General features: G+C 43.3%; 1 protein-coding gene across 1 annotated transcript in view; it reads left to right on the forward strand.

Annotated features, from left to right (window-relative positions):
- LOC146805930 (retinal guanylyl cyclase 2-like) overlaps positions 1 to 25,974 on the forward strand; it is a 468,140-nt gene that overhangs the window by 231,288 nt on the left and 210,878 nt on the right. Inside the window, exons 6-7 of the mRNA XM_085620568.1 lie at positions 23,577 to 23,673; positions 24,577 to 24,696. Of these exons, the coding sequence (XP_085476694.1) occupies positions 23,577 to 23,673; positions 24,577 to 24,696 (217 nt within the window). The remainder of the gene's footprint in view (positions 1 to 23,576; positions 23,674 to 24,576; positions 24,697 to 25,974) is intronic.

Below are 25,974 nucleotides of genomic sequence, written 5' to 3' on the forward strand. Positions count from 1 at the left end.
AACAGAGTATAATGTCTCATGCGTGAGTGACTTATGTTATAATGGTCAACATGTTTCTCGCTTGGAGTTGTTACACTCGCGATTCTTCAGGACCTATGAAAAAAACTATCTACAACTGGAGAGAATGTAATATTAATAATATTCTCAATTGAATGGTATAAAGCGAGTCAGTAACTCCTAATTAAAATACCTGTTAGTGTCTGGTATTACCTGTAAAAGAAAAAGGTAGGTGATGCTAGTTAAAAAGGAATACAATAGACACGATGATTCAAGAACCAGCCATAAACGTGACTCTTCAATCGTTCTAAAACTCAAGTGGTGGTGGCTTCTAATGCTTAGCAACGCATCAGAACATGTTCATTGGTGGTGAATCCCCACGGTGAACTAAAGTGACCAGTCACCTGTGTGGAATTCATTAAAATGCAGCAAGAAATATTCTCGGAAGACTCACCCTATTCAGTATCAGTCCAGACCACAACAGTACCCGGTGGGTGCAAAATGAGCGACAATTCCTCATAAAGTAGAACTGTACACGGGACCAAGTAATGGAGTGGGTAAAACATAGATAAGACATGATTGTAATAAAAAGGAGCATCAAAACGGTTAGCACAAATGCATAGCGAGTAAATTGCTGTAAATGTAAACGTAAATCTCACATGGAAAAGCGTTGTTAAACTCGTCAAAAAAGTCAATGTGAATTAGAAGGAGTTATTCACTAGATACAGATACACATCAATGGGCACTGATGGTGTGTGCAAAGATCGCTTGATTATCATGTAAGATTGGCGCCGTGCGGATGCAAAAGGGCGTTGTGAAAAAAGGGTTAACTGTCAAGGAGGGAGGATTAGTAATAGATCCCTCGTGTGAATAAAGAACACAATGCAGTGACAGGAAGACCGTATGGGGTATGACGTGAGGAGTGTCCCTAAATGTAAAGATTAGGGGCCATATGTAGGTAGCTAAATACCGGTCGGTAACGGCCGAAATTCGGTAAATATCCCGTTACCGACCGGTATTTAGTCAAGTGAGATGTAGGAGGCCAAAAACCAATTTTCGGTAAATATGAAGCGGTAAATACCGATTCATATTTACCGATTTCTAAAATACCGATTCATATTTACCGAATACATATTTTCCGATTCGGTAAATATGAAGTGGTAAATATGAAGTGGTAAAACGGAAAAAGACATGTAGGTAAATTCGGTAATTAAGAAATCCAAGAAATTCGGTAATTAAGAGTCGGTAATTAACACAGATTGAAAGCAGGTGGTAAGCATCAACAGTGCATATAAGCAATCCCAAAATGCAACAGCGTGGACAACATGGCCGCTCTGTATGTCATTGCAAGGCGCCTACGTCTACAGGCAGCAGGTCTGAGGATTTGGAGATGGGAGGAACGCATCTACAGACAGCGCATCACACTCTTTCAACAGACTGACGCAGAGATACATGAAAGGTACAGGCTACACCCACAAACCATCATGGACCTGATAAGGGACCTGCACCCACTCCTGGACCAGCCAACAAGAAGGGTGCATGCCATACCACCACATGTGCAGGTGCTCTGCAGCCTACATCTACTCGCATCTGGCAGTTACCAGGGGGTGATAGCTGCGGTGGGCGGTGTATCCCAGAGTTGCCTGTCCCGTTTATTCAGGAAGTTCCTGGATGCCATGATGCAGAGAATGCACCACTACATCAGCTTCCCAAACACACAGGCTGAACTGCAGAAAACTAAAACTGACTTTTATCACATGGCACAGTTCCCCCATGTCATTGGCTGTATTGATGGCACACACATCCCAATCTGCCCACCAGCTGCCACTGAGCACATCTACAGGAACAGAAAGTCCACCCACTCCATCAATGTGCAGGTAATCTGCGATGCAGGGAACATCATCACTGATATTGTTGCGAAGTTTCCTGGGAGCACCCACGACTCCTACATCTTCCAGAACAGTGGGATCTACACACAACTGCTTGCCGGAGAATTTGGAGAAGGATACCTGCTAGGTAAGTAACAGTGACGCCCCATGATACTTGCAAATCATAGTGTATTGAGGCATGTGACTGATGGTTCCCTTTTACTCACCTAGGCGACAGTGCATATGCCGTGCGGTCATTCATCCTCACTCCCTACCTACACCCATCAACCCAGAGTGAGAGACGATATAACGTGGCACACAAATCTAAACGCAACGTGGTGGAGCGCACGTTTGGACTATTGAAAAGCAGGTTCCGCTGCCTCCACAAGAGCGGAGGCGCACGACAGTACACACCCATCATCTGTTGCAAGATCATTGCCACTTGTGCAATGCTGCACAACCTTGCCACGAAGAGAGGTACAGAGGTGGAAATAACAGATTTTGAGGACAATGAGGATGAGTCAGGTCAGCCAGAGGCCAACGCAGCTGGAGTGCCAACAGCAACAGATGGGAGAGAGAGACGGGCAGAGATCACATGCAACTATTTCTGAGTAAGTAAGGGGACACAGCCAGTTGTTGGAAGTCATGACGTAGTTTAATAATGCGGCACTACGCCACAACACCAAGAAAATGCCATTCTGGCAACATTGCGTAATGACTGCTAGCAAGTCCAGGGTTACGTCACCCAATTGTCTTAGGCTATGCCGTGCAGCATTACTGTTTGCGGCCACGCGCTACAGTGTGGGATGCCACGGATTGTGCCTCCTCACTAGTGGCAGCCCCATGCCGCCTGCTGCTCCTGCATGTATCTGGGACCGGGGGGGTTATGCTGCTCCTGCTGCTGGTTTCGATGCTTTCCGCAGCATCCCCAGCACCAGTTGTGGCCGCCTGGCTTGTCAATAGCACTTCCAGTGCACTGGTGACCTGCACCATCCCCCTAGAAACATCGCTGCTGCAGTGTGTCAGGCCCTCCTGCATAGCCACAGAGCGCCTGCAGAGTAGTGACGTGGCAGTTGCCAGCCGGTTGAGTGCCCTGGTGTGACTGTCTCTCCTCTGCCGTTCCCGGCACCGTGCAGCTCTGTCTGCATCATACTTGCTGCACAACAGCTTGATGGACTGGGACATGTCCCGCATGCCCGCTGCCATGTCACTCATCCCCACCGCCATAGCGCTGATGCCCCTGTCCATGTTGTCAAAAGTGGCTTTCAGTCCCCGCATTTGCCGCTGAACTGACATCACTGCCTTTGTTTGTAGGCGCTGTATTTTCAACATGTTGCCCTCGAGCCCCGAGAACACCCCATGGCTGTCAACGTGTGCTGGTGGACTCTGCACCCGCGACCTGCGGCGCCGTCTGGCACCCGTGTGTGCTCCCTCTGAGGTGGAGGGCACAGTGGCATGGCTCCCATCCTGGGGCATGGTGTTTGGATCCGGGCCCCTGCTGTCGTCAGATGAGGTCTCCAACACTCGCAACCTGGCAGCTGCACGCCTCCTCGACCTCACAAATGCAGGCGGTGATGTGGCCGGTGACTCAAGCATGAGTGGTGATGCTGGCTGTGGTAGTGGAGATGCTGGCTGTGGTAGTGGTGATGCTGGCTGTGGCAATGATATCTGGGCAGAACTTGTGCTGGCCAGCCCTGTACTGTCTTGCCGGTGTGCCCTCTCTCCTGTTGCAGTCCTGCGCGATGTTACATCTGTAGACAGAAATGCAACATCAGCTCAGTGTACCTGAAGGCCTGCATTGCAAGCATCACAATAAATTGCTGTAACACTCTCACATTGTCCTCTGCCTGCTTTTGGCTAATGTGTGTACCATGCCTTGTTGTTCTGTGCTATTCAGTTCATGGTTGGGGTTTCCCTGACTACATCTCCCATAATGCATTGCCAGTCTGCACTAACACATGGACTGGAGTGGGATACTCATTTCACAATGGGGGATGTGGGATAGGGGTAGGGGGAGCTACATTGCTGTGCATTCGTCTTACCTTGTTGGGTGGCGGCTCTGGCAGAGCTGTCGGCATCCCCAAGCTCCACGACACTCTCGTGCTCTATTGTGGACTGCACCAGCTCCTCCAGTTCGGTAAGGGCAGGTGCCCTGCTACTCCCACCTCCTGTCCGGCTGGCCTCCTTCTGCAGTTCCCCCATCTTCCTCTTTGTGACGATCCTCAGGTCGTACCAGCGCTTTTTAAGTACCTCAATGTCCCTGGGGGTCACTCCAACAGCATTGACCTGCGCCTGGATTCCAAGCCATATATTCCGCTTCTCCGACTCTGGCACTTGTAGGGACTGCCCCCCAAACAGCTTCTGGTGCTGCTTCACCACCTCCTCCACTAGTACCTGGAGTTCCTTGGGGCTAAATTTTTGCTTTCTCCTCCTTTCCCCTCCATCTCTCTATGTCTCCTGGCTGGGCATTGTGATTTTGAGCTGCACAATCAGGCACTGGCTCCCTGCCTCTCCTCTGCACTCCCAGCCTCTCCAGAGTCTGTTGATTGTTTGCACCTGCCTGGGTGTGGCCACTTCCTGGTTGGGTGGGGTTTGGTTGCACAGGATTGGCTGTTTCATCCAGTCATGTGATTTCGTTTTTCCGATTCGGTAAATACCGATTCGGTATTTACCGATTCGGTAAATACCACCTCGGAATTTACCGATTCGGTAAATACCACCGCGGTATTTACCGATTCGGTAAATTCCGATTCTTGTATACCGAATGTTGCCGAATCGGTAATTATTACCGAATGATTACCGACATATAACTTTCCGATTCATAAATACCGATTCGGTAAAGTTCGGTATTTAAGAATCGGTAAATTATATTTACCTACATATGGCCCCAGATGAGGGAACAGAGCTGAAGGGATGTAAGGCCGGAGGCCAGCAGGTGTAAACCAATGTCCGGTAATAGTGGCCTCTATCCTGGTGGAACCAGGCGGAATAGACAATGGGACTCGCACTAATGTCAGCATATGTATTAATGTATGATGAACTAGTCTGCATGTCAGTTCATGAATAGGAACTCAAAACAGATTAGTGCGTTAGCTCGTGTCTCATACAGCAAATTAATGAAGACGAAGGGTGCTCGTCAAAATCATAAGAGCGCTACTAGTCCTCACTCTATAAAGGGTACAATCAGGGTTGAAAGTTTTAAAACCATAGTCGAGCGCTAACAAGAAAATGCTCCAGGGCGAGCGCGGGAATACTCACGTTTTCCGTAGCTCATGTATTCCGATTAGACCTACCCTCACCACCGAGTCCGGAAGGTGACTCGCTCGACAGCGAGGGAGGACTTAAATTGAAGATGTCTGTCATGTGACCTCGGATGGGGTCGGTACATGCGCCTGCTTGCGTTTAAGATGGAAATGGCAGACATCATGGGTTGGGAAAGGGGGGTAGACCGATAGATCAGTGGTGTCTATTACTATGGCGGCCATCTTAGAGAGGGGCTGATGCGTGACTGTTTAGGTTTACGGAGCATAAAGAGTCATGTGGTGAATCAAAACCCACTCTAAGGTTACCCGTTATGGAAAAGGTTCTCATAATAGTAAGAGTCCCTCAAGGGGAGGGCAATGAAAATGGTACATTAGGGTGTGGGACAGAATGCCAATCCAATATGGGTGTAGTAGTAGGACTACTATGTCGTATGGCAACAGGGGCAAAAATTGAAATATAGAATGGTTCAGGTTTTAATTCAGGTTTGAATTGATCCCCAGGGGATATCATCGTTCAGCCCACCAACGTCAGCAGATAGACGGTGTATCCATCTCTGTTCCCTCGCGAACAGACTTAGTTTAGTGAGATGGGGGTTGGCTTCTAAAATTAGCCATTTAACTGAGTCTGGTGAATGTCCCTTCTCGAGAAAGTGCATACATAGTTTGGTGTTATTCTTGTGGCAACGAAAACTGCTGCGGTGTTCAGAAATGCGCAATTTAATAGGGCGAGTCGTCATCCCCACATAATAGAGATCACAGGGACAAATCAAAAGATAGATACAATTGGATGTGTTGCAATTTGTATGGGTCCTCAATTCCCAAATAAAGGTGGTATTTAGTGTGACAGTCTTGTGTATAGATGTGAAAGTGCATGCACTACATGTCCCACACGGATAGTGTCCTTTCACCGTAGGTAATTGCCAGAGTGTATTCTGTATGGACTTGGTCTTAGGTTTTGGTCTAGTTTGTATAAGCATATCCTTGATGTTCTTGGATCGCTTATATGCAAAACGTGGCACTTCCAGGTTCATGATCCCTGTATTGAGAATATCCCAGTGTTTTCTCAACACCTTGGTCAATTGTTTAGAGGCCGATGTGAAAGTGGTGACACAGGTAAGTGCTTCGGAACCAATTTTGTCTTTTCTATGGTCCAGAAGTCCTTCTCTATTGTTATTGCGAGCACGTTTATTAGACTGAGTGATGCTCCTCTGTGGATAGTGTCTCTCTCTCAGGTTCTGGGCGAGGATTGCTGATTCACTTTTGTATGTGTCTAATGTGCTGCAATTTCTTCTGACTCTCAGGAATTGCCCAAAGAGTAAGTTTTCTTTGAGTGATCTGGGATGGTGGCTGTGGAAGTGTAATAGACTGTTACGAATGTAGATGCCCCTGTTTTTGTCCATGACCTGAACGCACGGGTCACAAGGCTGGGTCCACATGCATTACTCCTGGGAGGAGACCTCAACTTACTAATTCACCCCATCCTGGACAGCACCTCCAAGGCGCCGGACGCCAAGCCACGTGCACGACGAGCATTGAGGGACCTCTGTGAACAACACACTTTAATTGATGTTTGGCGGCAGCGTAACCCCCCCCTTACCACCTACACCCATTACTCTGGCCCACATGGCACCTGGTCAAGGATAGATTACTGGCTGATCTCTTCCGCGGTTGCAGACTGGCTTGCCTCCCATACCACGCTTCCTTGCACGTACTCTGACCACTCTCCGATAGTGTTACATTTAAGGCTCCCACGCCCAGAGGGGTAGGTATGAGAAACAGTGGTGCTTCCCTGGTAGAGCCCTCCAAGACAACCTGTTCAAGGCTTTTCTTAGGGAAGCGATAGAGGACTATTTTGAGCTTAACACCGGCTCGGTGGACACTGTGGCGGTTCTGTGGGAAGGTTTCAAGGCTGTTATCAGGGGAGTGTGCATTTCCAAGCAGGCAGGGGTACTTAGAGATCTTAGACAGACGATGACCCGCATTGAGCAGGAAATAGCGACGATAGACTCCCAACTTGCGACACTCCCGGACACAGAGGCTCGGGCTGCGAAACTTGCCCTTTTGACCGAATACAGGGATGCAGCGGATCGTGAGATTTTATACATGGGGAAATACCACACGGCTAGATAATACGGGGAGGGGGAGCGACCGGCAGAGTTCTTGCGCAAATGCTGAGACCATCTTACAGCAAGAACTATATCACTGAATTACATTCCGCAAACGGCACCACTCTCACTTCCAAGGTGACTATCCGGGATTAGTTACTAAATTATTACACTACGCTATACACGTCTAGAGCCAACCCTGATGGTACGGCACAGACTGAGTATTTAGACGAAATCGCATTCATTTTTTTGGAGAAGCATATGCTTGACTTAATGGCGGCGCCAATCTCCGTGGCTGATGTTCTCCTTGCCATAGACTCCATGCGGGGCTCTACTGCCCCAGGATTAGACGGATTCACCGGGGACTTCTATAAATAATTCAAGGATATTCTGGCCCCCCAGTTAATCGAGGTGTATGCAGAGGCCTTGGAAAAACAAAGCCTTCCCCCCACTATGCATGAAGCTGTGATTATTCTGCTTCCGAAGCCGGGTAAAGACCCTAAACAGTGCGCTGTCCCTACTGAACTGGGATTACAAAATACTGGCGAAAGTGCTCGCAAACAAGCTTTCACAGCTGATGGAGTAGATCATCTACCAAATGCAGTCTGGTTTCGTACCCAATCGCTCTACATCCTTGAACCTCTGAACACTGTTCGCTGTGCTGCGCAGAATCCAACCGGAGGTTCCTGCAGCTGCGGTGTTACTTGACATGAGAAAGCGTTTGACTCTTTGGAATGGTCATTCCTAGTGGAAGTAATGCAGCGCATGGGCCTACCTTATAGTTTCATCGCAATTGTCTCCTTACTATACAGCGGCCCTTCGGCCCAACTTCACCTAAATGGTACTCTGTCCATGCCGTTTTGTTTATACCGCGGGACTAGACAGGGTTGCCCCCTATCCCCTCTATTATTCATTTTAGTGATGGACCCACTAGTCCGGCACTTCCAAGAGCGCCATCTGCATAGAGGAATACAATTCAAAACGGGCCCGCTTTTGGCTTCCCTATACACAGATGATACCATCCTATATGTCCGGGAGCCTCATCTAAACCTGGCTCCTCTAATTCGGGAAATTATCCGAATTGGCAGATTCTTGGGGCTGGGCATCAATTGGCACAAGTCTATTATATTCCCGCTAACGGAGTCCACGGTCCGATGGGACTGCGAATTCCCTCTGGAATGGTGCCGTGACTTGGTGAAATATCTCGGCATCCACATCCACCTGGGCACCACTCAGATCATACGCTTGAACTATGGGCAGACTTTTCAAAAAATAGAAGAGCAGGTGGATAGATGGCTAAGACTACCCTTGTCCCTAGCTGGTAGGGTGGCTATCTTAAAAATGGTGGTTCTCCCCAAATTGCTATATGTATTTAATAATATTCCTGTGCCCCTGTCAGACGGTTTCTTTCGCACTCTAAGGTCGCTTATGATCCGGCTGGTATGGGGTGGCAAGCGTCCTCGTGTTTGCTGGTCCATACTGACCCTGCCTTATGACAGAGGAGGTTTTAATGTCCCAGACTTCCAACTTTACTACCTGGTGGCGCAGTGCCGCTACGCGCACGCCTTATTCCACCCCGACGCACGTATCCCATATCTGAGACCAGAGGCGAACCTAGTTCTTCCGGACAAACTGAGCGAGATCCTGCCGGGTGGTTTCCCACGGGACAAGCAGGATATTCAGACAGTGTCAATGACTGCCTGGGCCTGGGATAAGCTGCAAAGGCATGCGGGGGCCATATCTTTATACTCCTCCACCTTACCTTTGCCCAACACCAGATGGTTCCCACTTACTGGAGAGCGAACAGTACAGCGCACATTAGCAAGAGCAGACATAGCTAAGATAGGCGATCTGTTTCCCGGGGGGGGCATGGTTTCACAATAGACGAAGACGACAGATTCCTGGACTGCAGTTTTATGACCCGCTTCCTAATGTGCAGAATGAAAGCCGCCTTGCGTGCGGAATTTCCCTCATTTCCGGTTGAGCCGGATGCATTCCCCCCGCTTAGCTTGGTCCTGGAGAGCACAAGTTGCGCTCGCCTGGTTTCTAAAATGTACAAGGCTTGCGCTCAGCTCCTTCCTGTAGAAGACTCCAAGATCAGACAGGAATGGGAGGTGGATGTGGGCGGGGCGATCACAGACAACCAATGGAAGAACTGTTGCGAGGTCACCAGGGACATCTCGCTTAACAGCCGCCATAAGTTATTACATTTTAAATTCCTCCGCCGTACTTATTTCACACCAGCCATGGCCCACAAGATTGATGCTACCAAACCTCACAATTGCTTGAAACGCACCTCCCCACATGCTGGCTTTCTTCATTTGGCCTGGTCCTGCCCTCGTTTACAGACCTACTGGGCGGAGGTACATGAGACACTGGAGAAAATCATTGGGATTCCACTTGTCCCCCTTCCTGAAATTGCCCTCCTGGGTTATACAGTTCAGATTCCCAAGAGAGCTAGGAGGTTGGCGTCCCTGGGGCTGTTGCTGGCAAAGGGAGGTGGCCATCCACTGGGGCAGGAAAACGGCCCTCAAGCTACAAGACTGACTGCTTAGCCTAGTGTACTGCGATACTAATGCAGAGTTATACGCCAGTTTGATGCCACCGACATCCTGTCCTAAAGACATATGGGGACCGCTGCGAGCACACTTGGACACGGCCAGGCAAGCTTCTGGCTCACAAACAAACAATGGCATAGTGCCGGAAGGAGTGGGCTGAGAGATGGGTGCCACACACTGTCGCACGGCACGACGTGGCGGAAACTCGTGGTGAGGCTGCGGCTCAGAGTATCCACAGGAAAGCGACTGATTAAAGCTTTATAGGATGGAATGGGGAGGTGGGTGGGTGAGTGGGGGGGTCAGGATCCGATGTTCATTGGGTGTTGCCACTGTATGGGTCAATATTCTTTCCATTATTGTATCGTAAACTGTCAGGTACGAATCTTTTCTTTGGTTATGCAAAAAACATATGCAATGCAATGTGAACTGTCTCCTTTACTTGGAAAATAAAGTGTTTAAAAAAAAAAGCATAGAAAAAAACAGAGTAGAGTATGTTGGAGGATTAGGAAAGAAGTAGGCCAAAGGATAGGGTACTGCATCAATTTCCACCTAGCGTCCGATGCGTATCTGGGCACAAACACCTGTGCTGATTATGCTCGCTGGATCCCACAATTCACGCACATTCTGATGCAGCACATTAAACACTCTACACACATCTAATTTCCCACAAGAGGGCTCGTAGGTAAATGGCATATTTAGAACCGCTCTGTGCACTTGGACACTCTGTGCAGTGTCACCACATCTTGCAGGAGACGGCACATGTGCTCTGAGTACTGAACTCCACTGCACTAGGCCAGCAATCAAATACTAGTATGAACAAGCATTGGCATAGCCAATAGATCTAGCTTTTGGGACCTTATAAGTATTTAGTTATGCAGCACAATATCCTTGGTGCAACAACATCAACTGTTGCATGGCTAAACACTTATACGGTCCCAAAAGCGAGCCCTATTGGCTATGCCAATGCTTGTTTAAAAGTGTGTTGCAAGTTTCCAGAGCACAGTTTATGCCCGTGATTTTTTTTATAGTAAATGCAATGACTACATGTTCAATACAGAAGAGTGACGTGCTCTCCGTATTATTTGTTCAGCCTCATGAGCCTCCTCCTGAGAAGATTAAGGCAGGAGTTGCATTTCTTCACATAAATTTTGAAAAACTGCATAATTCAGAGAATATATCAGCCTGCCATCTGCATACATTAGAAGTGTACATGGCAACCTTCAGATAGTAGATGGCAGAAAATTCAGGATGGGGGGTCACGTTCAAGGTTTTGTCTTTATCATCAGACCAGTCTTTGTACATGTGGCCATGCTGTGCTGGTCACCCGGTGCTAACAACTGCAGTAACGTGAGTGACTTGTGGATCAGAGATAAAGTTATGCGCACAAATCTGTTCCAATACTGTTTTATGTGTCTGTTCCTTCACTATGCGAGTCTTGGAACAGCATGTTACTTCCACACACAACTGAGATCAGTTACAATAAAGATTCACAGACATATAGGGGCAGATTTACAAGCCCCTTGCGAGACATTTACGCCGCCGTTGCGTCACTTCTGTGACGCAGCAGCGGCGTAAACCATGCACCATGTTGCGCCTTATTTACAACGTGACGCTTCTAGGGAGATGCGTCACGTTGTAAAGCCCTGCGCTACATTAAACCTGCGTCAGGTTTAATGTATGCAGGGTGGGCATTCCATCGGAAAAAGCCTCGGAAAAGTGACGCAGTGAAATCTACAAGATTTCACTAAGTCACTTTTCCGACGCTGCTGCGTCAAAACCCTGCGCCTGCTTGAAGCAGGCGTAAGGCATGACGCAGCATGTTCGATATGGGCAGCCCCTGAGCATTGCTGGAGTTGCGTCGTGCTTGCGACACAACTCCAGCAATGCGCCGCCCTTATGCCATCAGATGCGTCACGCATCTGTTTATCCTTACGCCATGATGCGCTGCATTGTAAATGCGGCGCATCTGTGGTGGCGCAAGGGTAAACTTGTGTGACGCATCTTTCCTGGCTCATCCCTGCTGATTTGCAGGGATGCGCCAGGAAACATAAATCTGCCCCATATTGTTTAACTCAAAAACGCTCATACATTTTTCTGTCAAACACATTCATAAACGAAATGTATTGGTAAAAATGCTTATGGTGTGTGCCTCACTGTTTGGAATGTGTTGACTGACACTGTTGCATGAACACTGCTTAGTGCCTTTGTGAATTGTAACACAATCTTGCTGGATCGCCCCTGTTCTCACCTAACAGAAATCTGGCACACCTTGTAGTGAAAATTGAAAATGCCATATTCACCTACCACGGTTACCCTCTTTCCTTGTCGTGCAATTAACCTACAAAATGCATGCGTAAGTAATAACTTTACAAAGTAAACATTCATTTGTTTTCAATCCCCATTGGAAATCTTGCAATAGAGTACTGTTATCTTTCAACACTTTTTCAGCAAATACTAACAATAAGCACATAGAACATAAATGCCAAGGCAGAGTTATTGGCATTGCCAAAGACTCTTACCTCCTCCTGTCTGAGTCACTACACAGTGTCTCTTAAATTATCTATTTTGAGGGTTTAAACATGGGTCGAAAGGTCAGATTCTGGATTACATTTATCAAGTCATATCCACAACTTTTAGGAAAGAAATACATTACAATACCTCTTACGTAATAGTCAGTACTTGCTGACCACTCTCAACATGGGGGGGGGGTGAATTCCTGAATCATGGAAGAGGAATGAATCCTTCTAAATTGTGAAATGCAGTTCAACTGCAGTAAAGACAACTCTTGGATTCACCCTGAGCGAAATAGTTGCAATGCAGCAACAGAGGGACGTGGAATTCATTTTCTCCTGTACACGTTTATGTTTAGCCCTTTCAACATTAATCTCTGAGCTGTGTTTTATTTAAACCTGCTCCAAATCCTTAAGGAACACTTTTGTAATTGCTTTCCTCAGCCAACAGAGGAACACAGCAGTTGGTGGGCTCGATTGCTTTTTTGCAATGCTCTTGGTTTGTAATCTGAAGCCAAGTGGAATATTTCTGTCACAGAACATATGGCCTGTTCACCATGATGCCGGAGTCCTTGGTAGACCCCTGCACACCATGGAGGGAAGGTCACCAACATGCCAGGCAAAGCGGAAGTGAAATGACTCATCCTTGGACACCTCCCCATGACATCAAAGGGATAAACAGAGGGATAACCCATTGTCCCAGGTTTAGTCTCTCAACAGCCTCCTATTGGCTGTTGAGAAGCTAGGGCTACAGAACAAAATAGAAATAGAGAAAGGACAAAGGGGTTGCTGCTGTTTACTATGAATGGTAGCAAGAGATGTGAAAGAGGAACCAACCTGCTAAACTGAGGCAGCAGGCTCGTTCAGACACCATAGAAGCTATTCCCCTTCTACAGTAAATGGGTGTGAATAAAGGTGACTGAAGGATATCTGCTCTCTTTTACAAGTGTCATAAAGATGAGAACGTTCAGGCTTTCAAGAAAATGCTATGTAAAGTTTGCACTCGCATACAAAATGATTCTGAGTTAATGCTGTGACAAATTTTCACAGTATTTATTGCCTTTTCCTCATAAGTGTTGAGTGATGGCAAAGCTTTTCGATGTGCGCAGTAATGTACAAAATGTTTGCGACTTACCAGTGGCTATTTTCGTGAAAAACAATATCTGGTTTCAGCGACAACTAACACTTACGAGAGGAACTATGCAAAACTTCCCTCCTGTATGAAAACTTTGTACACCCCTTCTACCATGTGACAAAAGTCTAAGATTATATAATGGACTGAAACTATTCCACAAGTCACATGGTTTCTTGGCACCTTCATTAGTAGACTACAGTGCTGTCGGAAATTGAGTTACTGGTTGAGGAGAGTAAACCCCTACTCAAGCAGCAAACACAATCTCTGTTAGGGAGAAACACAAGCAAATTCCAAATTAGCCTGAGCTTAATCCTCTGGTAGCTTGGCACAAAGCATTCAGGCTTAATTTAGAGACAATGTGTAAATTATTTATGCAACACTTCAAACAGTAATAAAATGAAACACAACACAAGAAAAATCCCACACCAATTCAGACAAATAGAGTAAAATGTAATAAATTATTTGATATCAAAGCATAAAAAATTCACTCAGTAGAACCGGAGATATGCAAGTTTTAAGAATTAAGTAAAAATAGTGTCTAGGAGCACAAAATGCCTGCTGTGGTTATCTGACAGAGACAAAGTCACAAGTTCTGGCTGACTGAGATGGAACGCGGATCTTATCTAGGGACCCAATAAGATCCACTGAACAAAGTACCTTACATCCTGGTGTCGAGGATTCGTCGCACAGCGGCAGTTCCTAGGAAGTTGCGGGGCTGCAATGAGAAATCCTGCATAGTCATCGAGGATGCAATCGACAAGGACTTGTGATGCGAATGCTTGCATCAAGAATGCATCTCATAGCAGTGGTTCCGTGGAGACTGCAGGCTGGAATGTGCGGTCTTGTGTCTGGAATGCATTGTGCTGTGTCGGTTCCAAAGTGGAGCTGCGAGAAGATGCTTTGCAATGCATTGGTTCTGCACACAGATCACAGCTTGGGCTGGCAGAACAACTTCAGGACCACTCCCAAGGGTCCAGGACTGGGGTGGCACCACTTGAGGGGTAGCACTCACAGGAGTCAGAGTCCAGGTGGTGGGTTCAAGGTGGTTGGAGCCTTTTCTGTCCCTGAGGATCTGTTCAGGAGACCAGCCAACTAGCCCTTGGAGTCACTCTGTTGGTCAACTCCTCCCTTTCATCAAGTCAGAGATGGCCCACCCAGCCAACACCTATTTTCCCTTTGTCTCACTGTCTGGAAGCAATAAACAAAGAGTAACTGTCAGTTACACCTCTTCATGTGACCCAGGATGCAGGATACAGGCACCAAATGGTTAGGACAAGAAGATGCTAACTTTCCAAAAGTGGCATTTTCAGAATTATGACTTAAAATCCAACAATACCATTAAAGATTTTTGTTAATTACAAATCTTTAGACATTAAACTCGACATTCTGAATTGCTGCCAATTGAAAGTTAGCACTTATTAAATGTAATAAGGTAACCCAATGTTATCCTATGGAAAAGGTAGGCCTTACAGTAGTGAAAACAAATGTAAAAGTTTTCCACTACCAGGGCATGTAAAACTTAAAAGTATGTGTCCAACATTTTAAGTACCCTGCACCCTGACCTCTGAGCTGTTTTGCACCTACCCTAGGGGTAACATAAGTATTCATAAGGAAGGTTTAGACCTGGCAAAAGGTTTATTTTGCCAGGTTGAATTTGCAGTTTAAAACTGCCCACACAAGCTGCAATGGCAGGCCTGAGGCATGTTTTAAAGGCTACTTGAGTGGCACAATTAGTGCTGCAGGCGCACGAAGAGCATTTAATTTACAGGTTCTGGAAACATGTGGTATCACTTTATAAGGGACATACAAGTAAATTAAATGTGCCAATTGGGGTAAGCCAATGTTAGCATGCGTTAAGGAGAGAGCACAAGCACTATAGCACTATAGCACTCGTCAGCAGTGGTAAAGGGCACAGAGTCCCAAAGCCAGCAAAAATGACATCAGGAAAAACAGAGGGGTGGAACGCAACATGTTGAGGGAAAACCATGCCAAGGATGTCAAGTCCAATAAAAGCCTTTTAATAAACCATTCTTCTTGGAAAGGCAAAACCAATGGCCTTACCTTTTTTATGGATTCACAGAAAAGAGAAATACTTCCATTTTACTCTGTCTGGCCTCATTAATGCTTCCTGCGTACAGAGCAATAGCACTAAATTTAAACAAATTGCAATTTGGATGTTGCAAGAAGGTCATCACCTATATATGCCAATGGACTATGGTTAGAGGTACCAGATAACCTAATGACTTTCTAGACTCCCACTTTCCTATTACAGATCATTGTTATCTTGGGTTTTCAGTCCAGTTTGCTGAACCGAGCTCAACTGAGACTACAACAAGTAGAATGTACTGCTCTTTTAAGTAAAGGTCCATGGCTGGTAGCAGGGTTTCCAGTGACAGGGAGTGATTTGGTAGCTTTTCAATTTTATCTGGTAAAAGTTTAAGTGGCTTAATTCTGTCTCAAGCAGAAATCACTAGTATTAGTTTTGCACACAGGCTTTCACAGATTTAGTGGAGTGGTAGTATCATAACAGCTGACAGCATTCATAAGAGTCAATTATATCTATACAGCCTTTGCAACACTCATTCAAGATTTATAAAATCCTTCTAAGTCACTGTACCAGTCTTACGGTTATAGATCTGTCTTGTTGGTCTATATAATGCGTAGTTAGTTCATTCAGCCCTATTTATACTTTTACTTGTAAATGTGTTAATCCAATCTGAGTTTATAATTACAAGTACCAGATATCAAAGGAAAAACAACATGAGAAGATATGCTGGTCATACCCTACACAGCATAGCTTGAGGTTTTTGTACCACTTTAATCAGGGGTCACCCAGCTCATGTATTAGATATTGAGGATGGAGACTGGAATGTCCCTCTCACCTGAGTGCTTGAAGTCCAAGAGGTACTGTTTTCTACAGGATGCCTCTGAGGAGTTAGTGAGGACAATTCCTGTAAATTAGGCAGGTACTCCAGTTTGTAATGAACCTATATGCACTCAAATGTGTGTGAATCCTATCCACAAGAACCAGCGGGTGGGCCTTTAATCAGGTCACAGGTAGGAAGTTGGACTAACCACGGTACGGGTCATGAAAATTTACAAGATTGGTACATGGGTAGAGGACAATGTTGGCATTCTACACCTTAAAGTAATTGCATTATCTTAACAGCAGTGAATGATGCGCATCGAATGGAACATGTTTCAATTCCCGAGAGAATACAGGAAGAACCCAAACCCCCCAGCTTGATATCTTCTGGTAACTGGGCCAATCCATGACATGTCACAAAACGTGATTGATATAAATCACGCAACGACAAGGACACAAAGTAAATTAGACAACACATACACTAGGGGGAGACCCAACTAACTGACACCCTCAGGTCAATTAGAGAAAATCCTATAGGTTTTTTTGACTGCCTTCATACACTAGATAGTGGTATGCTTCATCATAGGGCCCGCTGACACACCCTGGCGCAATCCAACACTCAGGCTGGAGGTTTATTATTAACATAAAAGATTATGAAGCACAATAATTTCAAACTAGGGACCCCAAGTGCAGAGAACAGATATAATTAAAACTGCCTAAGGGAGCACCCACCTGTATATTTATTATTTGTCCCTCTTGGCAGGATTAAAAATTCATTATAAATGGGTATAGGTGAGAACCTACGAATCCATTAGCCTGTCTGTTTGTACCAACATGTTTCAGCCTCTTAAATCACCCAACAGGGTCAAAGGCCTTCCTCAGGATACGGATGCCTGAAACTTTGTAACACAGGGCAATGTTCCCACTCTAACCCCAGGTTTGGACTGCAATCAAGGAAATTTGGGTACGCCATTTGAAGTGTGTCTACTAAGGTGTCTAATAAGGGCAGGTATGGCCAAAGACACCCTCCCTAACATATAGTGACTAACTAGGAGGGAGTGTAACAAAGTTGAAGTTGAAGGGATCTTTATCCTGAGAACCACACGTATTCCTAGGTATCTAAATAAGGAAGTGAATTATGTTGCTTTTCCACAATTCCATGATGTTTTCCTAGATTAAGTTTGTGTAATTTTACAGCCTACTATTTTATCACGATCTATGAATATCTGCTTGTGTACTCGACATTCTAATTGAGAATCAAAAGAATCCAGAAATAAATAACCTTTTTCCTGTAAAGAGGAATATAGACCGTTTAACAAAAGGATGATTTTGAAATACCACAATCAATAGTTCTGTATACAGAGAAAACAAGGGTAGTGAATCGGGTATAATTATTTAGTTCCTAGAGTAGTTAGGCACTCTTAGATACCTGCCCATTAAAAAACAGTTTCCATTAGGCAACCTAGAAAGTGTCTGCAATAGCTTCATAAATTACTCAGCAGAAAACGTTGTCAAAGGCCTTCTCAGCATCTATATTAGATGTCCCTTTCTGCTCTATTTCATTTGTCAGGCTAACTAACGTATTGATTTGTCTAGATACCTCTGCACCAGGTATAAGCCCTTATTGTTTCAATCCAACTAGCCGTCTATGATAGCCATAGGTCTTGCTGGTATTTTCATAACTATTTTTAAATCCACACTTAGCAAGAAATCAAGACAGCAGGATTCAACACCCTTAAGCAACTTTTCCTTCATTGCTGATTGAGGGTAGCAGTGTATTTCCGGCTTTAAAGCAATGCTGAAATAAATTACCCAGAACTGACTTTAATTGATGGTAGAAGACTTTAGGGACTGCTGAGTTTCCATTCTTTAAATCCCCTATGACACTATTTATTTCTTCAAAAATGATTTGGCTGTCAATTTAATGCTTTAGTTCTGACTGAGTGGTGGATGGTAAATCAGAAGGTTCTAAGTGTCACTAAATTGTTTCCTCAGATACTTTTAAGTGCTATTTATACAAACCTATATAAAATTCTCTGAATTCAGTTTGTCCATTCCCTTTCTTTACTTTTGACCTCCGGTCACCATTATGTAATTAACTTTTATTTCACTGATACTATTGCTCTCTTTTTAAAGCGCAGCCTGGTAAGTCACAAACGTCCCCATCTTGTGTCTGGTTTCTATACAGTTTATTCTGTAGCACTAACACTACTGCTTTTCTATATTCTCCTTAATCTGGTATTTAAATATTGATTTATTAAATATAACCATTTGCCTACACTGTCAAAAGCAGTCTAAACATAATAAGCAATGGACGAGATGTGCTTTTTAAGATTGTTTTTGTTGCATAATTAATTGGACACATTATTTCATTTCTTTGCTCACAATCAGGGCTATTCACACAGGTAACCTACATGTGTGAGCAATTTAAGCATTTGAGATTACACTTACACTCTTGAGTAACTTCACTCCTTTTGGCTATTCACCATTTATGAGTGCAAAGTTACTCAAAAGTGTAGACTTACATGTCTACATCCCCAAAAATAGGGGGTGGAGTCAAAGTTAGTATACCAAACAAGCATAGGCAAAACCAATAAGTCTGGTTTTGGTCCCCAGCCTTTCTGCAATTCTTGTTTTGTCACGTTTTTTGCAAAACGTTATTGCATGAGAAGCTACTGGGCTTTCATCAATCTAAACAAAAACAATGACTAAGGGCAAAAATGTTTTTTGTTTTTTTGAGTCTCAAAAAGCGCATATTACCATGGTATTCTCTGACACTAAAATGACCTACTTTGTGTGGTGATGCTCTCCTTGTGAAAGGGCAGCATGCCATAACTCATAGTGAAGTCAGCCAAAGGCTGAAGTGGGCTGACACATTGTCCCATAAGACATGCTGGACACAACCACAGATGACTGGATGAAGTATGTTTGAAACCACCCATATGTATCTATGTCATATATATAATTTAGGTCAAATCAAAAGGTCTTGGCTAATACAGATCTCAATAAAGAAAGAAAAAAGAAAAAAGAAAGAAAGAAAGAAAGAAAAAAGGCAAGAAAAAGGCATGAGACAGAAAGACAGCAAGAGAGAAGGAAAGAAAGAAGACAAGAGTAAGAAAGATGGTAAAAAAAAGAGATAAAAATAAGGCAAATCGAATCAAATTTTGTTCATGTCTTAGTTAATTAAAACCATACACGAAGGATAAAACAATCATTACATATTTCAATCATCATATAAAATTCTCATTAAAACCATAAATGTGTCTGGTAAAATACAAAAGTCATTGTATAATATCAAATGACAAAATAAAAAGAAAGTGCGTAGTGCAAAAGTTTTCCGAGCGGACAGTTCGCTTGATATTGTGCCGTGATTCCTAAGTAAGGTATTGACATGAAAACCAAAGATGGGCCCTCTTTTTGTTCTGAACATTTATTGGTGGCAACTGTGGCGCTCAATGTTTTTATGCGATATGCATAAATTGGCGTTGGAGAACCAGTTATGAAGATTATGTTAGAGATTTATCAGTCTGCTCTCAAGAAATACTGTGGAGCCATTTGTATGGCACATAAAGCTTTTATTGCTCTGTCAATTTTTCTGAGGCAGATATCTCGCCTAAACAATTGTTTAAGGTGGTTAGTACTTTTCTTCCCCCTCTAGCGCCTAAAGATACTCTTACGCCTTCGGTGGAGCTTTGTGAAGGCCTTTTGTATTTCTTTCATAATAAGATTCAAGCTATTTATAATCTTTTCCCGAAGCCTTCCTCTACCTCCTTGAGTCTCCCCCCCCTTATCTGCCCCCTATCTGTCCTGTTTTGCTCCCATCTCTCTTGAAGAATCATCCAATGATCTTGTCAAATGTAAGTCAGGATCCCCACTTACTCCTTGCCCCCAGACCATTCTTAAAATGGCAGTTTTTACTCCCCCTACTTAAGAAGCCCTCTGCTCATCCCAAGATTTTGAGCAATTTTAGGCCATCTCGCTTCTTCCAACTATGGCAAAGCTGGTGGAAAAATGTTAATAGACAGCTTACTCTCTTTTTGAGGAAATCTTGAACAAAACTTTTCGGTTATGGTAAACCTTTTTTGTCTTTCTGCAGCGTTTGATATAGTCAATCATGCTGTTCTGCATGAGAGGCTGGAAGGCATGGGCATTACTGATCACGCTCTGTCATGGTTTAAATCTTTCATCAGCAACTGTACACATGCAGTTTTTCTCCCTCCTTTTACCTCTGCAGCAAAACCTCTAGACTGCGGAGTCCTTCAGGGTTCTGCTCTTAGCCCTACCCTTTTTAATATATACATGAATCCCTTGACCAATATTGTTGAGCCAAAACATGTCCTTGCCTAACCCCATGCCTGACAGCAAAACCTTTGGGACATTCACCACCTGGACCATAGCGAACCCTATCAGAAGCACTTGATTGGATGTTGGACAATAGATGTATAATTCCATGGTCAGCTTCCAAGGCAGCTCCGGGTGTGGGTACCGAGACTTGTGATTTTGTTTTCAATTTCAATGTTAATATATTAACTGTGCGGTTTTAATTGTGCACTCTGTTATAAATATATTGTTAATATAGAAACTATGCTGCTTTTACTGTGTAATTTCAAGATTTTCTTGTGGAATCCGAATAAAGAAAGAATTGAATTGAGTATTCAATGTTGTGATAGTGTTCAAATGAGATTATGTACATCACCAAAAGAAAATAAAGTGCATCTGTTTGTCCAATTTGCAAATAGTTTACTAGGACTTACTTTTGAAATACTCCTGAATTGCAAGAATAAACAGGAGTAAACTATGTGTGTTCCTGGCTTACTCCTGAAATTAAAGAGTAAGATGGGAGTACTATAAAACCTAAACCACAACTTCACATAAACCAATCTTTGAGAATCAGGCATGTGTCTCTCAAATCCAGTGGCGGCTCGCAGAGGGAGTGCTGCAGGGTGGTGGGGTGTGTTGGGGTGGCGAGGGTCAGGATGGGGGGTAGTGGAGTCCGACATACGGCGGAACGGAGTAAGGTAAGTAAATAAATAAATAAAAAATTTACCTTGTGCGCACCTCTTCGCCAAGTTAGCAATGCAGCACAAGCAAGGTAAATTGTTTTATTTATTTATTTTCTTACCTTACTTCGTTCTGCCGGATGTCGGAGTCCACTACCCCCTCACCCTGCCCCAATTGCAAGCCGCCACTGCTCAAATCCATTCCTAACTGCGCACTCAAATCCTCCAATGTGCAAATAAATCCACAATCCACATATCCACAAATGTGCACTTGATGTATTCTTTTTCAAATTCAGGAATGCAGTTTCAGATTTAGTAATGCCTTTTGATGTTCAAATACAGTTTCAGTTAAAATATAATTCATTAAGTCAGGGAGGTGCATGAATACTCAAGACGAATGAAAATTAATTCAAACTCGAAGCAGAACAAGTAATCTTTCTCACTTACTGTTTGGTAGACGTTTACATTTTTTTTATTCTTTTAATTTGAACGAGCAAATCCATAAGTTTTGCATGTTGTGAAGTTGCAAAGTGTTGAATCTTTTTGTCCAATTTAACCTTTGTCAAAAGTCTTCTCACCAAAGCAACTTTTGCTGTCTAGCAAAAAGTTGATTTGCAAGTTATTTTCTCTCCAAAACAAGTGACAAAACTTCTGAGAATGTTTTGCTTTTTAAGGTGCATCATGAATCATGATTCATGATGCACCAGTGAACATTTTCAATTGTGTAATACTTTTTTGGCAATGCTAAAGCAACCAAGCATTTGGAAAGCAAATAGCTTGGCTCTCACATTTTAAAAGCAAGCTCTTGTTAAATTGTTTTGTCAGTGATTGCATATCATTTCTAGTCAAAATACTCTCTTCTTTCAACTATATATGATAATAACCTTCATACCGATCTTATTTTGCACACCCACAAATCAGGCTGTGTGCATTAATTTTTGCAATAGGCTTTCAAAGTGGCATGGTACCTGAATATTGTAACTAAAATATGGTCTGAAAGAAACACTGTGTCCTAAATATCATTTACAAAACTAGCATCGAATTGGAGCTAACAATAGAAAATCTGCACCCAATGGGAGGAAATTGTGTAAAATATTTTTACAGTGATATCTTGAAATACAACATTAGAAGAAATACAGCAATAACGCCTTTTTGGAGTCCCATTACAAATCGAGTTAGAACAATGCATATGGCTCATCTTTAGTGGAAGCAAAGAAATTCCTTCTCATTAAAGAGAACTTTGATTTGTTATGCTGTGAATCTGATAAAAACTGAAGATAATGTTACTGCATGTTGAGCTCACCAAATGCTGCCAGTCAGAGTTAAGAAGAATTGTTCATTGACACAAAAAATTGTAATGAACTGATTGAAATGTTTTTTGTAGTGAGGCTGTATTGGTGTATATAGGACCCAGTATTTTTTTCCTGTTAATTGATTGTCTGTTTGAGTTTGTTTTTATTTGTTGTGTGTACTTTGATGGTTTTTTAACCGAATAAAGTTATTCACTCACTCACAAACAATAGTAAATCTACATGATGAGTTTTGTGCTTCCAATGGACATTGTTTTACTAGTTTTTGGTACTCAACTCACAGATGTTTGCAGTTGTATTCCTGGAAAGCTGTCCCATTTGCAGGGTCCTAGGCGCACTACTAAGGAAGTCTGTGCCTTAATTTCTGTGTTTATCTTAGATTTTTCCAATGCAAAATTAGACACAAAATACAAATCTACATTATGGGAAGCTATGCAATTTATTTTTATTTATTGAGAAAATAGGTTTCCCTTGGATAAACACTTTCCTCTATACCCCTATAGAAGGTTTCTAGGTGTTGCATTTCCTTTCCTACCCTAGAAAATGATTAACTCTAGCTCTTGCCTAGGGGAAAATCTTAAACGGTTTCTTAGGTGAAAAAGTTGTGAATGTCCACAAAGTGATGCATACTACGGCGTGGAATGCCCATTTCCCGCCCCTTGCATGGGACTTGCTTCTAACCAAATTACACCAGTGTGGGGTAATATTCTTCATAAGTAAAAGTGTATGTGGGTTCAAGGTATCCTTTTGTGAATACCCTGCAGGCATAAATCCAGCTTTTTGAGCTGGTCTCTAGATGTATGAGTTCAAGTGGCTTTGTGAATCTGGTCTCAGAATATAGACAATTGAAACAATTGATTAGAGGTGGTGAAAGTGGTGAGCAGTATCTTGCAGTCTCTGTCTTACTATAAACCATGAAATCCTCTGATTATTACACAGTTTGATGAATATTTTCCTCTTTCAGACATAGTATTCGGCAGATTCAGTTGGTGAAGGGGCCAAATAGAATTTTATTAAGCCAGGATGACCTCACGTTCATCAACCCAAAGTTAAGCATAAAGGTAAGTACATTGTTCAGGATAACCTTCTTGAAACATACACCTAGCACATGTGTATACAATGTGTTCCATTTCTAAGACAGCTAATAAAAGATCAAAAGATCAGAGATTTCATGTTTTCTTTGTACATGTAACATGCAGTGGTGTAACAAAGATGCCTTATGCAAACAAAGAAAATGGACTCTCCATCCCTCAGTTTGGTAATAAAAACACCAATAATCATACCTGAAGGGCCCCATTGCCTGCTGCGCCAGTGGTAGCCATGCCCTAGATAACAAGTCCTGATTTCTTGATTTAGAAATATTACTGACTGAAGCACTTAGATAGGGGTGCAGACGTGTGGCAATTCTCAGACAAACCCATTTATTTAAATGTGTACATCCATGGCAATAAAGGTAAACAAGAACATGCATGGACTTATTAAAGGTATACTTTACTAGTGAATATCAGAAATATTTAAAACACAACTCAGCTATGCATAGTTGAATCCATAGATAGGACTGTACCACAGAATATAGACTCTAGAAATATTGAGATATACCAATATAGCGGGCCAAATAGCCAGGGCCAAATGTTCAAAAGGTAAGTATGTAGGAGGAATCTAGATTTACTATGCTTAACTCCACATCTGTGCATCTTGAAGATATTTATTGATATTGACAAGCTAGTTAAGTATATAAAATCTACACATACTTATCTTTCGATAGTTTGTCCTTCGATATTGTGTCCACAATATTTGGTGCCATCTTAATTTCTACCTTGATAATCCCAGGGCACACCGTCTGAAGCAGGCTGAGAAGCACTAATTACATGCATCATCTGAGGCTCTAGAAAAAATGATAAAAAGCTGATCAGTTAATATAAAAAAAATTGTTACCATTTACATTTTGTTCATTTGTTTTGCAGAAAATCAACCTCGATAGCATGAGTGATTCTGATGGCAAAAGTACGAGATCTACAGCTATGTCTTTGTCAGCAAAAAGCATTTCTGCTACACATGAGAACTCCAGTGTGGCTGTGTATGAGGTAGGCATATTGTGGCTTTGCAGTTACGAATGCTGTTCATGATTGTCCAGAAAATGATTATACTGTCTGTAGGCAATTTACAAAGCTTTTCCCTCAGCTCAAGTATATCCATGCCAAAACATTGTATCCTATAGTCAAGTGCTCATGATAAGTACACCCTGCAACTGTGTGTAATGCAAGATAAACATGCATATATTACATTTCTGCAACGGGGAGAGAGGAGGTAAATTGATTACCTGATAAGGGATCCTTTAATGGCTGTTGCATCCCCCTGGGCACTCAAGCTGGTGTGGGGCCCGATATCCAATATTTATTGGGACATCACTTGGTGTTGGGCTTGCCGTCATTACTTAAGAGGCAACCCTAGAGGACTCCAACTTCCAGCATGCAATGCGCCTGGCAGGATGTATGCGAGAGGTTTGACACACCCTTGAGATGGAGGAGGGGCATGTAATCACCTGACAGGGAGTGGTCATTATAACATCAGCGTTTGACCCCCAAGGACAACAAGGAGCCCATGAAACCGGCACTGAGGAAAGCCAATCAAGGCTGAAACGCGTCTGCCAAAAGCGTTTCATGGACCTGTGACACCGCGCGCAAGAAATTCAATAAAGCCGTTTTCTGTACCCCGGAGCTGTGTCGTGCTTTCTGTCTACCTGGAGAGAGCATTTTTGTTCATATTACATATATGTACATTTTGAAAAATGTGGATTGTGTGGAAAATTTTTGTAGGCATGTTAAGAACTGGAAGATCCCTGGGTGTATAGGCCCTCACTTGTGGAATGATCTACCCATTCATTTTAAGTTCATTTCACTCATAATGGCTTTAGTAAAACTTGAAAACATCTCTCTTCTGTTGTCATTTGTCCTATTCAGAGGTCTCATCCTCTGTTCTAAATTTATATTAGCACCAAGATGCCCTTTTGGCTGAAAGATTGTTCTCTATAAATATTCATTCATTCATGCCTTCAAAATTGTGATATGTTCTAGGATACAGAAATTTAGCTTACACCCACAAAGCGGTCATTTTTTAAAGATGCTCACAACCATTTAGGAGTGCTTTTCACTCCTAAATGGTTGTGCTCTTCACACAACCATCCAAGCACCAAATGTACTCAGATGAAACTACTGCAAGTTGTAGAGAATGTGAAGAGAACTGCACCTGTCAATGCTTGATTAGCAATATGCACGTGGCAAGGGTGGCATGTAAGAGAGCTATATTTTGTATAAAATGAGTACTATAAAAGTGGCAGATTTTTCCAAAACGTGCATGCACAG

Source organism: Triturus cristatus, chromosome 8, assembly GCF_964204655.1.
Source record: "Triturus cristatus chromosome 8, aTriCri1.1, whole genome shotgun sequence".
NCBI lineage: Eukaryota > Metazoa > Chordata > Amphibia > Caudata > Salamandridae > Triturus > Triturus cristatus.